General features: G+C 43.1%; 1 protein-coding gene across 9 annotated transcripts in view; it reads left to right on the top strand.

The window, feature by feature from the left end:
- Positions 1-15,587, top strand: part of KMT2C (lysine methyltransferase 2C) — a 205,749-nt gene that overhangs the window by 88,433 nt on the left and 101,729 nt on the right. For all 9 annotated transcript variants that reach the window (XM_066627556.1, XM_066627555.1, XM_066627557.1 and 6 more), the window contains exons 7-9: positions 4,949-5,111; positions 12,580-12,751; positions 14,117-14,231. In XM_066627556.1, coding sequence (XP_066483653.1) covers positions 4,949-5,111; positions 12,580-12,751; positions 14,117-14,231 — 450 coding nt within the window. The remainder of the gene's footprint in view (positions 1-4,948; positions 5,112-12,579; positions 12,752-14,116; positions 14,232-15,587) is intronic.

The raw sequence follows: 15,587 nt of genomic DNA, 5'->3' as shown, positions 1-15,587 counted from the left end.
TGGAACTCTTTGTTGTCAAAAACCAGGCACAGTTACAATAACAACTGACTTTAGCTTCTTGAATGGATGGATACCTTATAGTCTTGTTTAAAGCACAGCTATGGCTTCTACTGTGGGGGGAAAAAATTTTCTAGTAGGCAGCTGTGGGGAAAATCTCCTTGAGGGGACTTGTTACTTGTGACTGTTTTATCACTCTTTTATCTTTGAATTTAGCAAGTGTTGATGACCTTGAGTTAGAAATTTTTTTAACATATCTATCTTAAGGATTCAATTGCTTTATGTATTCTCTTCTGTGCCCCACCTATATGGTATTGTAAATACAGGTTGAACCTGTTTATCCACGTATTTTATATCCTAGGATCTGGCTCAACACGAGTTCCCAGATCTGAGTTGAGCCAGCCTTGGCTCAACCTGAACCCACCAAAGGTGACTGGAGCTGTGCCCTGGTTGCCTGTGGAACGCTTTTTGAAGCCTGCAGTGGCATGTCTGCCTGCAGTCTCTGCAGGCTTCAGTTTGAAATGAAATGAAAATGAAGCCTGGAGGCAAAAAAAGTGACTTCTGTTTCCCTTAGGAAACAAATAATGATGTTTTAATGCCCTTTAAAGCATTCTGAGGCCTGGGGAGGCCTCACAGAGGATGTGGACAGACGTGTGTGGTCTCTGCGGGCTTTAGAAAGCCCTCTGGAGGTGACCAGAGCAGAGCACCTTCAGACGGTTTAAAGGTGCCAAAACCACAGATTTGGTTTTTTGTATCGGTGGCGGGGGGGGGGGGGTCAGAGACACGCGCGTGATCTCTGAAAGCCCTCAGAGAAAGCCCTCCAGAGGTGACCAGAGCAAAGCACCTTCAGAAGGTTTAAAGGTGCCAAAACTACAGGTCTGGTTTTTCATATTGGGGGGGGGGGTGTTCATGGATAACCATGATCTCTCATGGATACCAAGGAGCCACCTGTATGTTGGTTATTTTTCCCTATTTTTTAAATTACTGCAGATTTTGTTTCTGAAAATCAAACTTATATGATCCGCTTGAAATTGATAACAAGACCACTTTAACTGAAAACCTGAAGAAGAAAAAACACAAATGTGAAAGGTTACTACTGTTGATTGCGCAATTGGACTGAAATGTACTCAACTGAATAAATACAGTAGATTAATGAATCACTTAACATCCTTTTAGTTTAGGTATTCAAGACTGAAGCTTGTTCTGAAATGTTCTTAATGTTCATAATTGTTGTAGTCTTTAAAAACATGAAAATATTTTTAAGAGTTTAATTTAAACCATTAAAATGTGAAGTTTTTGGTTAATATTCAAACGCATTTTACTCATAATGAAATTATATGAAAGAAAGCTTATTTGAAAAATGTTCATATTATAGTCACCTATGCCCATGTTGATGCTTTCAAGCATCTGCTGCAGAATCTTTTCCTGAAAAAAAAGGCATTAAGACTTTTTTTTTTCTTCAGCCAAAAAGAACTAGTTCAAAGGCTTCCTAAAAATGCGTGGATGATTTTATTAAAATAAATCATCCGATGCGTTGCGGGTTCTTATGACTTGTATGTATTGTTAGAAGAAGATATGTAGAATAAAACATTCTAAGAATAAAATATTATAGAATGTTTTGCTTTAAAAGACTCCTATTCTTGTTCATCTGCTCTGTCTGATGCCTGACTTCTTAACCCAATTCCCTTTTTAAAGTCTTACAGTGTGGCAGCAGAGATGCCTGAATGTGAGATTATTTGTCGGGTTTTTGTTGTAACCTTGAAAATCCTAAGTAGTTAACTGAACTACTTGTTTTGGGTGTGCAAATCCGAAGAAATGCTTTCCACATACTCGGTTCATTGATGTTGGCTGGTGAAGCCATACTTAGGATCCTGTCTTAATGAAAGCTCAGAGTAGAGTCTTCCCATTAGTAGTGCCGTTGTTATAGAACTCCTTGTTCAGGGTAAGCCATTTGGGCATTTTCCCCTATTCTTTTAACCAGAAAGTAAAACCTGGCTTCTACGTCTGTTCTAGTTTGAAATGGACTTTTCACATACTCTGTTACTGTGACTTGTTTGCTCTGGTTGGGTTTTTAATTAGCATTTTTTGTGATTCCACACATGTGTGCATATTTCAGGCATAGTAATTCAGATTGTCTCTTAAACTGAATAATCCAGCTTTTATTTTACAGTGACTAATATGGTATGAAAGTATATTTCTGAATAAATTTATGCTTCTGAATACTACTACTACTGAATCAATTTAATAATGTGGCACTCAACCAGTGGTACTCATGCCACCGGTGGTACTTGATGTACTTGTGGGACCCCCAGACCCTGTTGCCTGGCAGCAAGACCAGCAGTGCAACATGACAAGCAGTCATAGGAGGTTTGGCTCAGTGGGCAGAGGTCCATCATGCACTTTTCGCACACTCAGAAAAGCCCCCTCATCTGCCCTGAGCCTGTTACTAGTGTTTGCTATGTCACATCTGGCCTTCCAATCAGGCAGGAATTGGCAATATCATTGCCAATTACTTCTGGTGGTACTTCCTATAGATTCCCTGTGGGCTGGGGATAAGAATAGGCCCTCAGTTTGGCTGTACTTGTCGTAAGAGGCGACTAAACAGCCACTGGGTAGATGGGATTCGATAGCCTAGGAAGGCAGCTCATCTGAGAGAAGGAAAACTCTGATCCCAAACCTCCACTGCCTTGTGGCTACATCCAGTTATGGAAAAGGCTTCAGGAGTCAACCTTGAGGCAAAATCAGGAACCGGAGTCCCTGAGGCAGTTCATGGCTGAACACAGTCATGTTCTGGCAACTCCTGCAATGCTGCTGGAACCAACTGTATTGGCTTCTGCCTTTCCATTGGACCACTTCAGCGATGTGGAGAGGGGGGATTTGCTGCATGGGTAACAGTCTATCCTCCATATCTACTTTACCCAGGCTTTGTGCACTGGAGAGTACACTCTGTTCCAGAACCACCATTCAGAGCGCAATACCATAGTCTTCCATGACTGACGGATGCCAGCAACTTCCTATAGGTGGACAGTGCAAAGTGGTACAGCGGGAGACAAATGTTGGAAAAACACTGAAATAGAATACATTTACTTCAGAAACCTGAGAACCTTAATTTTTCTTTAACCTGTGAAAACTCCAAGGACATCATTTTGGTGGCTACAACATAACTTTAGTAGATAATCCAAAACAAAATGCAAATCTAGAGACATAACTGCATGCACTCCTTTTATTGACATTTCTTCCAGTCCTGTTATAATGAAAACTGCAGTGGTTGAGGCCAGCAGTTTTCAAACTCTCAGGGACAGTTTGAACAGCAGTAAGTTCTTGCGGAAGTGGGGGGAGGCAGCGACATGATCCGTAGGATCACATCGCTAAGGGGGTTGCAGGGACTGGGATGCATTCACCAGTGCCTGCAGCAGCCTGTCGGGTGCGGGTTTCACCCATAATTTCAATTTACAATGTTGTATTTCATAAGTAGATACACTCCACTCAGCCTTTTGGCTAAGATCAAGTGACACCTGCCCTATGCAGGGAGGAGGTGGACCTTGCCTGCCTCCAACCTCTGACTATATACCACCTAATCAACTCTGTACCCACACATGCTATCAGAAAGACTGACATACTTCCTACTTTATTCTCTTTCCCTTTGCCTTTAGCTGATTGCTTATTACTCTGTATGTCACCTTATGCTGATTTGTGTCCTACTACTGTAATGCATGTACAAACTCATCCAGAAGCCAGACATGCCGGCGGCAACTGCGGAGACCACCCACAGAGGACCCCCTGAACCCAGGACCCACGACCGGAGGCTGCCATCGGTGGAAGAAGCCTGGCCTGGCACAGCTGGCCACGTGCAAGGCGAGAGTGAGCACATCTCGCTCTAGCCTTGAATCTAGTGACCTATGGACTTCCAGCCTACCTCCTGTAACCCCCTGGAACAGACTTACATACCAGACTCGAATGCTCTATGCTTGTGATTGACAATACTTTCTCAATGTATGTAACCGTGTTTCAGGATCTTGTATTCTCTATCCAGTTGTTTTTCTGCTTGTAAAATTGAAACATTCTCTAATAAAAAGTTAATTTGCCTTTCCCTCTATGCCTCTATGTTAACTAGACAGACCAGTCAGAACTGGTTTTAGAGAACGTGTTAGAAAAGAAATATTCAGATTTAGAAGACATTCAATCTAATGGAAATGTTGAGGATGAAAGAAAAAAGAAATCTGCCCATTCTACTGTCATATGTAAGCAATCGGGATAGATCTACTTAGTGAAGTGAACTGCAAGTTAAATTTGTTTAACAGATTGTTATAGATCAGTGTTTCTCAATGTTTGTCCGCTGCATGGTTCACCTGCTGGAAGTACCACTGGAAATAACTGACAATGACATTATCGCCAGTTACTTCTGGATTGGGAGACCAGATGTGATGCAGCAAACATTGGCTCAAGGCGGATGGGAGGGTATTTTTGAGGACACAAAAAGTGCACACTAGAGCTGTACCCACAGTTAGAGCCTCCTACCACTGCTTGTTGTGTTGTGTTGCTGTTTTCGCTACCAGGTGAAGGGGATCTGGAGGTCCCACATGTAGTACAGGTGGTAGGAGTACCAATGGTTGTGAAATGCTGTTACAGGTGGCTATAATATGTATGTTAATAATCAACACAGTATCTGGGTAGGGGGAAGTTACACTAGAGGTTGAAACATTTTTTCTTAGATCTTGTAAACTAGATATTACAGGGGGACAGTACAGAATGAGAATATTCTCATGCTGAAAAATCTGTTGTTAAAACACTACAAAACGCATAGGTTTTGCCCAGTGAGTAGTTCGTTCAGTTGTCAAGAAAATAGTGCATTCCAGAGTCTTATAATACAAAGCATACTATATTTCTGTAAACTGTCTCTATTGGTACAGTTGTTTTTAATTGTTAAATAGGTGTATGCTTTGTTTTTTAGCGATGTGCATATTGCAAGCACCTTGGAGCCACTATCAAATGCTGTGAAGAGAAATGCACCCAGATGTACCATTACCCGTGTGCTGCTGGAGCAGGCACTTTTCAGGATTTTAATAACTTCTCCCTTCTTTGCCCAGACCACATTGACCAGGCTCCACAAAGATGTAAGTAACAGAAGTGGAAAAAAGCAACCCTAGAAAAAAGGATGACACTTACAGCTGAAGATCTGGCTGGCTAATCAAATAAATATATGAAGTTGAGCCTTCCTTAATAGTTCCTGGCCATGTGCAGCAATTGTCTTTACCTGTTCCCTCTCTGTGTTCATTTTCCAGTCAGAAAAGGGTCAGATTTGCTTTCCCATCAACTGCTGTTAGTCCCAAAAGAGATGCTGCTATTGGTGTTAGCTATTGGTGCTATTTGCTGTAAAGGCAAATAGCAAGTGTGCGTGAGAGGGAGAGAGCATGGAGTGAGGAGAACAGGTTAAATAACTCGATCCCTGCCCTCAATGGCTACTATTTTAATAAAAACAAAAACTAAAATGTTAATTATTACATTACATAATGTAAACTGCGTATCTAGTGTTGCATGTACTTTGATTATTCCCTGTAGCCTTCTCTTCCTTCCATTCGTCTGCTCCTCATGAATCTCAACTTTCGCTTGGCTTTCTATAACCCTTGTTCTGTCCCTTGTTTACTTGGTCCACCTGCTTTCATTAGCTTTCTCTAGGATAAGAGCTATTTAGCTGATGTCAGCCAGAGATTTCTCTGTCTTCCCTGCCACTCTCTAAAATTTGTATTGCTTAGTCATCTATGCCAGAGGCTTTACCATAGCCACAACTTACTTAGTGTATTACAAAGTCTCCAGAATTTGATTGGGGTAATAGCTCTAAGTGAGGAGGTTAACCCTTCCACCAATGCCATTTTTTCCTGGATCAATACAGATATGGGTGGCTCCTTTATCCACAGATCCTGTATCTGCGGATTCACTTATCCACAGGCTGGGTTCAGCCCCCCAGCACATACACCCCATGCGCACCCCCTCCAGAGGTGAGGGGAGCTCTACTCTTCTCACCTCCAGAGGGGCCTCTGGGCTCAGCAGGGCCTCCTAATGCCAGGCCATCCCCATACCTTATAAGGCATTAAAAACATTACTGCCGTTTTTTCCATGAAGCTGGAAGTCGCATTTTTTAAGCCTGAGCTCAGTCTGAGCTTGGCAGAGACTGGGGGTGAATGTTCTTGACCTTTGCTGAGCTCAGAGGCTCCTCCAGAGGCGAGGGGAGCAGAACTCTCCTCGCCTCTGGAGGAGGAGGGTGGTCACGTGGGGATAGGCGTTTGCCTGTATCCTTGGTTTCAGCTATCCATGGGGGGGGGGGTCCAGAACAGAACCCCTGCGGATAAGGGAGCATGCCTGTTGCTTTTTCTTTCTGTGGTATGGCTAATACCAACTTTGGGTGGGGATGTGTGATTTCAAAACAGAAAACGGGGGGGGGGGAGAGAGGTTGAACTCCTTTCCCCAACTCCATTACTTCCTTCTACTATTCCATTTCGCACACACCCCCGCTCCATGGTGGCTTTTAAACCAGGAGAGCTGATCACAGATTTTCCTCCTAGTGTTCATTTTGGCTCAAAGTCTTCTTGAGATTAATTCTCCATAGGATTCCAGGTTTACACCCTAACCAAACTATTTCTGTTGTGGTAATGTATTTGTGAAATTAATTTGCAACAGCAATTGCTACATCCCTATGTTAACAAATCATTTGTTTGTGCAGCAAAATCTTACACTGCTACTGGGAAATTAGCATTTTGCTCACCAAAGCATTTGAGTGTGTGCCTAAGCTCATTCACATTTAGCAAGTACCAGTGCTGGAGTCAAGTTGCTGAGGCAAAGCCTTGCACTGGGCTGCCTGATGGTGCATTGTGTGCTACCACTGATACCTGTACAGAGGATTTACGGGCTGTCCACTGTGCCAGTGCTCAACCTGTCTGATTCCACCCCTGATCAGTACCATGTAAAAACAGTGACTCTTGTGGAGTCATACTTAATGGACTTCTGCACATGTGCAGAATCAACCTTAGAAGCTTCCAGAACTTTGTCAAGTGTTCTACCCTTGTGATTGGGGGGGGAGGGTAACCCCATGCACACCAAGTGTCTCAAGGACAGGTAGAATGTTCAGTTCCTTTTTGCTACTGCTGCACTGGGAGGAATGCATCTGGCTTTCCATTGCTTCCTCAATGTTTCTAAATGAGGAAACTTTAACCTCAATTTTTAGTTATTTTATCATGCTCTCGGTACTTGTTAACTCTAAAAAAACAAACTCAACTCTGCTCTGGGGCTAATCCCTTCCTCATGGGCATAACTCCTGTCCCTTGTGTCTTGACAGAATTCGTATCACACAGTTTTGTATCTATTAAAGGTGGTTCTTGTAGCATATCAGAATGAAAGTTAGCTTTTGCTCACCTCCTTCCTTCACAAAGTCAGTCCCAAAACTTCAGACGTATTTTTCCACCGATAGCATTGCTAGTTTTCTTGACATGAACATCCAACAATCCCATAACAAAAGAAAACTAGTTTATTTGTTCCTCTGCACACTTCATCCAGGAAGCTGAAATATGGACTACCAATGCTTGAATATGTGTCGTTCAAACTGGAGCTGCCTAAACAGGACTGTGGCATTCTGGTCAGGAACATGCCACTGAAGCCTAGGTGTAAGCTTCTGAATCAAAGATGCCTAAACAGGTTTGAACCTCACAGGGAGACATTCCATTCCTGTGTCACAGGGACACAGGAAGCATGAGGCTGAGGTCTGAATGTAAGCCTCCTGTATCAAAGATGCCAAAACAGACTCCAGTCTGAGAGCAATTGTGGCATTCAGATTTATGCATGAACCATGAAGCCAAATCCTGGGCATAAGCCTTTTGATGTCAAAACTGATTAAATTCTGTACCATAAGGAAGGAAAGGCAGGATTCAGGAAGTGTGAATGCTTGGCCCATGCACAAGCCCTTTGTAGCACAGTCACTTAAAGGGCTACATCCTGGAAGGTCTTCAGGCTTTCAGACTTGGACAAGCCATCAGTTGGCTTTTGCTTCTAAATCTGTTGTGACCGAATTATCTGCTTTAAAGCAGACATAGATGTTTATGAAAGCCTTGAAGAATAACTCTCTAGCATGCTTTGCTCTGTAAAGTTCTAATCCATACTTTTCTACACCAAACCTTGACACCAAACCACAACCTTGTCAAACACCATAACATAAGAACAGCCCCACTGGTTCAGGCCATAGGCCCATCTAGTCCAGCTTCCTGTATCTCATAGCAGCCCACCAAATGCCCCAGGGAGCAAACAAGACAACAAGAGACCTCATTCTGGTGCCCTCCCTTGCATCTGGCATTCTGACATAGCCCATTTCTAAAATCAGGAGGTTGCGCATACGCATCATGGCTTGTACCCCGTAATGGATTTTTCCTCCAGATACTTGTCCATTCCCCTTTTTAAGGCATCCAGGCCAGATGCTGTCACCACATCCTGTGGCAAGGAGTTCCACAGACCAACCACACGCTGAGTAAAGAAATATTTTCTTTTGTCTGTCCTAACTCTCCCAACACTCAATTTTAGTGGATGTCCCCTGGTTCTGGTGTTATGTGAGAGTGTAAAGAGCATCTCTCTATACACTTTATCCTTCCCGTGCATAATTTTGTATGTCTCAATCATGTCCCCCCTCAGGCGCCTCTTTTCTAGGCTGAAGAAGCCCAAACACTATAGCCTTTCCTCCTAAGGAAGGTGCCCCAGCCCAGTAATCATCTTAGCTGCTCTCTTTTGCACCTTTTCCATTTCCACTATGTCCTTTTTGAGATGTGGCGACCAGAACTGGACGCAATACTCCAGGTGTGGCCTTACCATCAATTTGTACAATGGCATTATAATATGAGCCATTTTGTTCTCATTACCTTTACTAATGATCCCAATCATAGAATTGGCTTTCTTCACTGCCCCGCACATTGGGTTGACACTTTCATCGACCTGTCCACCACCACCCCAAGATTTCATCTGTCACAGGCAGCTCAGAACCATCAGCCTATATGTGAAGTTTTGATTTTTTGCCTCAATATGCATGACTTTACACTTACTTATATTGAAATGCACCTGCCATTTTGCTGCCCATTCTGCCAGTTTGGAGAGATCCTAAATCTTGCTTTATAAGCTCCCTAAGCTTCTATACTGAAATACGTTCTCTGTGTCTAGTCTTTCCAGTAAGGATTATACAACACCTGATAATTAGCTGTAGTTTAGTTGCAATTTAGAGGCACTCTCAATTTCTGTAGTGAATATAATCTCCGTACTGAACTTCTTTAATAGGGACAGCTCAAAACCTTGGTATTTAGCTCATACTTCAGCTTCTCCATCTCATGTTACAAGCACCCAAGCTTCAATACCAAACTATGATCTCCGAAGTACAAGCTCATGCAGTCTGGAGAGCTCAACACTTTGTATCAAGTTGGGCAGCCCAGTTCTATGCCCCAGTGCCGCTGCAAGGTATAGCTGCACTGAAATGGCTGCTGCTGTATCCTGCAGGGCCGGGGCAGCCACTGGAGTCTTCTCGGTAAGGGAAACTTTGTTCTCTTACCCTTTGTTGAGCTCCTCTGGCAGCAATGGGTCTGCTTGCATCTGTGCCCACTATTATTATTTTTATTATTAATACTTCTATACTGCTTTTCAACAGGAGTAGCTCACCAAACGGTTTACATGATAAAATAAATAAATGATTGTTACTAATGGCCATTACTTTGGCATGGCCAGTGACCAGTGTCCCCTACATTCCAACCCACCATTCTTTGATTTTCATCCAAACAAAGTGGTGCTGAAAATGGACATTGACTGTGTGGTCTCAGCATTTCACATTAATCAAGACAACATAATCTGCCTTGCTTAAAAATCTGGTTTCAGAAGGAGAAAGGGCTGTGCCCGCATTGAATATTTAAGCAAACCCACAGATGCAAGCAGATGTAGTTCATAGAACTGCATTATTCTGGACAGACAAAAGGCTGTTTATCTGCTAACAGGGTCGTCCAAGGTAAAAATACTGGGTAGACCTATCTTTCACTAAGGGCACAATCCTAACCAGATGTACTCAGAAGTAAATCAATGGGAATTACTCTCAGGAAAGTAGGATTGCAGCCTGAGACTATCTCTGTGACTTAAAGCCCAATCCTATCCAATTGTCCAGTACTGGAGCAGTTGTGCTGGTGGGGTGTGTGCTGCATCCTGTGGCAGAGGGGCAGTCACTGGGGCCTTCTCAAGGTATGGGAATGTATGTTCCCTTACCACAGGACTGCATTTTGGCTACACCAGAGCTTGGAAAGTCGGATAGGATTGGGCTCTTAGTAGTTAGACAAGAAGCACCTATTAGCCTCCTTGAGAGCACACTTCATCAGAGACATTTCATCCACTATCACAAATCTGAAAGATATTTCACTCCCAGAGCTCTACATGGTCTGTATTGTTGACCTTTATCAAACGTAAGGTTGCAAACTGTTGCCTCACTTGGGCAAGCAGTTCTGTGGAATAACTTCTTGTGATTAACCTGTACCTTCCTCCAGATAAGGGGGGAAACTAGCTACTTTCTGCTGCATGTGACTGAACAGAAATCATGAAGGAGAAGGGCAGGTTGCTTACTCATAATAATAGTTCTTTGAGTGGTCCTCTGTATGGATACTTAAACCACCTGACTATCTTAACTGCAGGTTTGCCCCCAATTGTTGGATTACTCTTCAAATGATAAGATTTAAATTCAAGGGATGGTCTTCAAAGAAACTGGGGGGCATTATACCTGGGCTTGAGGCACACAGTGTTCATGGGGTTCCCTCACTCGAGTGCAAACTCAGAATACTTGACAAAACTCTGAAAGCTTTTGAGGTGGACGCTGCATGTGCATGGAACTCCACTACACGTGTCTGCACAGATGACTACTCAAAGAACCTTAGTTACTGGTAAACAACTTGTATTTGTTGCTATAAATCATGCACCATGATGAGAAAACTTCTGTTTGATTGTTCCCCTTTCTTACTACTTTTTATTCATGAATGAAATATTGCTGCTGCTAGAGGAAGAGGAGTGGCTCTTCATGCTCCTGTGAGCTTACATCTGTTTGCCTCCTGGAGAGAGCCTAGGGTCTCCAGGTGGCCTAGGACTGAGCTCTGCTCCCAGTGGCACATTCCACTGTACAGCACCTTTCTCAACAGTCACCATTGGCAGCGGCATTGGTGATAGAGGAGGAAGAGCATTCCAGGACCATGAAATTGACATCTGCTTGCCTCTTTGACAGAGCCTAGGGAGTATGTCTCATCTAGGACTGAGCTTTTTTTTTTTTTTTTAGAATGTCATTTTGATTTCATTTAGCAATAATTCCCCCCCCCCTTCTTGCATTTTTAGACTGTGAGCCTGTCAGGAACACGACAGTTAACATGTAGAAAAAACTCTGTAAGCTACTCTCAGCCAATGTATAGAGTGGGATGTAAATTCAGTTAAAAATGAATAAAAATAACAAAAAAGGAAATTGGGGGCAGTTACCCAACTTGCAACTGCTAGACTCAGGATGAAGGATTACAGGCAGGGAATGATGATCTGTCTCTGCTTTCCTGTCTTTCAACTCTTCAAAAAAAATGTTAAGAAATGAAATAAGCAAGACAGCTACCCACCCATCATCTTCTATTCTCACTCTTCAGTTCTCACACTTACCCACTCCCATCCCTTGTGTCCATAATTCTTATTGTAAAATAGGAATATGTGATTCTTCCAACTATACTATTTTTCAAAAGTAATTGAAATCAATTTGCGAACTCTAGAGTTGTATTTTTAAAGCATTTAACCCATACAGAGCATTTTGCTGTTAAAAGTTTCATTATGTACTCATTGTTGGCATCCTTCAGTCTTGGAAGACTATGGTGTCACGCTCTGAATGGTGGTTCTGGAACAGAGTGTCCTCTCCAGTGCGCGAAGCCTGGGTAAAGTAGTTATGGAGGATAGGCTATTACCCATGCAGCAAATCCCCCCTCTCCACGTCGCTGAAATGGTCCAATGGAAAGGCAGTGGCCAATACGGTTGGTTCCAGCGGCATCGCAGGAGTTGCCAGAACGTGACTGTGTTCAGCCATGTACTGCCTCAGGGACTCCGGCTCCGGATTTTGCCTCGAGGTTGACTCCTGAAGCCTTTTCCATAACTGGATGTAGCCACAAGGCAGTGGAGGTTTGGGATCAGAGTTTTCCTTCTCTCAGATGAGCTGCCTTCCCAGGCTGACGAGTCCCATCTACCCGGTGGCTGTTTAGTCGCCTCTTATGACAAGTACAGCCAAACTGAGGGCCTATTCTTATCCCCAGCCCCCAGGGGAAACTCCCCAGGGGAAATCCCCAGCCCCCATTATGTACTACTGTATATGTATTCATACAGAAACTAATTTCACTTTAATTTATTCATACAATTTTCATAGTATCTTTCAGGCTTGACTGTGATCCTTATGTAACATTTGAATAATATTCTGATAAACATCTTATAATTTAGAGCTATATGCGTGTTTGCTTTTTTCATAAGTTAAAATGTTTCTTCATGAAATTTTTCAAAGGCAATCTGTTTAATTTGTAGCAAAGGAAGAAGCCAACTGTGCAGTTTGTGATAGCCCTGGAGACATCTTAGATCAGTTTTTTTGTACTACCTGTGGCCAGCATTACCATGGGATGTGCCTGGATATACAAGTGACACCTATAAAACGAGCAGGTTGGCAATGTCCTGACTGCAAAGTGTGCCAGAACTGCAAGTAAGCAAAACTGCAATATGACTTTTGTATACAAACATCCAAACAAAAAGGCTCAACTATTGGAAAATCTGGTGAGAAAAAGGGCTTCTTTCTGAGAACCCACATCAGCTTTGCAGTGACTCTGAAAACACCTGTAGGCTTGATAAGCAGAGGTGAAATAGCTTGGAGGCCCATAGCAGAAATTCCTAAGACACAGGGTCCAATTGTATTGGGCTGCTGTGTTGCCAGAACTCACAATCTGGCAGTAAGGCGTGCTTGCAAAAGATGCATTCAGCACAACTGAGCTGCCACCATTTGCTATTAGCCCACTGAGGAGCCCTGGTGCTAGCAACTCAGCATGCTGGCAGGCAGGAGGTGCAGAATGCAGTGGAGCCCAGGTGGGGAGGGGGCAGATTGAAGCTGAAGGTGGTGGTGGTATTGGCAGCACTGGCACCACTGATACCCGATCAGCCATTGTGGGTCAACTCGGAATTGTGCCTGCAAAATTGCTGGTGCAGGTCCAAGTAGACTCATTCAGGCAGTGAAGGCTTTCTATCCAAGTTTATAAGTGGTTTCCCAGCTGTCAAATTCTATTGACCCTCTGACATGGTTTGTGATCAGTGGGGAGAAAAAACAGCTATTCCCAGCAGAGTGTTTCCTTTTGATTCTAGAAGCCCATAGTAGATTGGAGGTATTGTTTGTTTACAGGGCAAACTACTATATCAGACCCCCGGATGAGTTTCAGAGAGGAAGTTAAGGCTAATGAGAAGCCAGGGCCATGCCAGTCTTCTTTCATTTTCCTCTTTCTCCGGTGGGCTCTCCTTGGTGGGGTCAGTTGTCCATAGGTGGGTAGCTCCTCCCTCACAGGAAAGGCAGGTCAGGGAAACTTCTTTCTGTGAGGGAGGGATCCCCCTGCTTCCCCCAGAACAGTGAGCCAATTTCAGGTGGGTCCCCATCCATTTCATAAACTTGTTGCTACCATGGTATGTGATTGCATTTGGGGAAATGTTACATATCTGTGCTATTATGTATAAGCTTTTAACAATGATAGTAAATGGGACTAACTCAGTGGGGGTAAGGTTATAGCCCAGGATTATTAAAATTTTTCCTGCTTGTTGACATCATCTCTGGTCATGACATCACTTCCAGTGGGTCCTGTCAGATTCTCATTCTGAAAAGTGGGTCCCGATGCTGAAAGTTTGAGAACCACTGCCCCAGACTGACCTCACCTTTGGACGAGCAGGTTGGGGTCACTCCCCATTAATAGTCTGGGGCAGCTTCATCATATACCTTGGTCATATACCTTGCTGAGAAGTGATATGGTTTTTAAAGTTTTTTTTTCCCTTTCCTATCCCCAAAAACTTAAACCACTGAACTGTTTCTTAGGCATTCTGGAGAAGACAACAAGATGCTTGTATGTGATACATGTGATAAAGGATACCACACTTTTTGTTTGCAACCAGTTATGGACTCTGTACCAACAAATGGCTGGAGATGCAAAGTGAGTTTAAATATACTTTAAAGTTGAAAGCGAACATCATTAAGATCCAATATTTCATTTTTGCCCCTAAAGAATGGTTCTAAACATAATCTTGTTCTCATCTTTTATCTGCATTTAGCTCTGTAGATAATAACACCTTGGAATAAGTTTCTCATAATTATGAATCAAAGGTAGAATGTTATAGTATATGAATTTTTTTGTTCTAAATTCAGTATAACACTTATATTTTCTCAATCCCTGAAAATTTAATATCTGTGGGTAAAAAGAATAGATTGGAAGTTAAGACTGTGACTAACAAAAACAGGAGTTGTGTTTAAAAATATTGTTTGCTTTTCAATCATGACATTTCTCTGAGATGTGATAGTTTAATTTTTCTTGAATCTATTAATTTTATTTGCCTTTTGGATGGGGAATTTATTGCACTCTAGATGCATGTGATGTTAGAATCTCTGCCAGCGAATTACATTCCTAAAGTTTCACAGCTTCTTAATAACTTTTTTAAATAAGTGAAACAGCAACTATACTTATGCATCACAAGTATAGGTTTAGGGGGGAACAGTGGTTAAACGGAAATGTGCAAAATTAAGCATGATGTGGAGAGGGTAGCTACAGAGACCATTTTTCCCCTCTGTCCCAGTACTAGAACTGGGGTGGGGGTGGGGAAGCATCCCAGAAAACTGATTGTTGGAAGATTTAGAGCAGACAAACAGCCCAACCTAAATCCCTGTGTGGCAATGCAGCTGTGCCAGTGCGGGCTACACTGCATCCCATAGGAGATCTTTGGCTGGAGCAAGTCTGCATTGATCCAGGCAGATGAGAAAGGACCCAGGATTTGGCATGCTGCCATCACTGTCTATCCCGCCCTGCTCCTGAACCAGATCTGTCCACTCTGCCTCTTCCCCATTCTGTCTCTGCTGGGATTACTTCCCCCAGCAAGCTTCCATCACTCCACTGGTGCACACAAGAAGGTTCCAGCCTTCTGTCAGGCACACCAGCTCCCCATACTGCCACAAAGCACTTTATGGCACTTTTGCAGCCGCCAACATGTTCTGCTGGTACTGCCTTTCAGTAGGATTGGGCAGAAAATGTCCTTTTTTGTACAGTGCTTAATTAGTCTGTGAAATTCACTGCTACAAGATATAGTGATGGCCACTAGCTTGGATGGCTTTAAAAGGGAATTGGACTAATTGATGGAAGACAGGTCTATCAGTGGTTACTTGTCATCATTTAGAGGCAAGCTGCCTCTGATTGCCAGATGCAAGGGAGGGCACCAGGACACAGGTTGTGTGTGTTGCCTTGTGTGCTCCCTCGGGCATTTGGTGGGCCACTGTGAGATACAGGAAGCTGGACTAGATG

The sequence above is a fragment of the Tiliqua scincoides genome, chromosome 5 (assembly GCF_035046505.1).
Source record: "Tiliqua scincoides isolate rTilSci1 chromosome 5, rTilSci1.hap2, whole genome shotgun sequence".
Taxonomy (NCBI): Eukaryota; Metazoa; Chordata; class Lepidosauria; order Squamata; family Scincidae; genus Tiliqua; species Tiliqua scincoides.
This window is presented reverse-complemented; position numbering and strand designations above follow the sequence as displayed.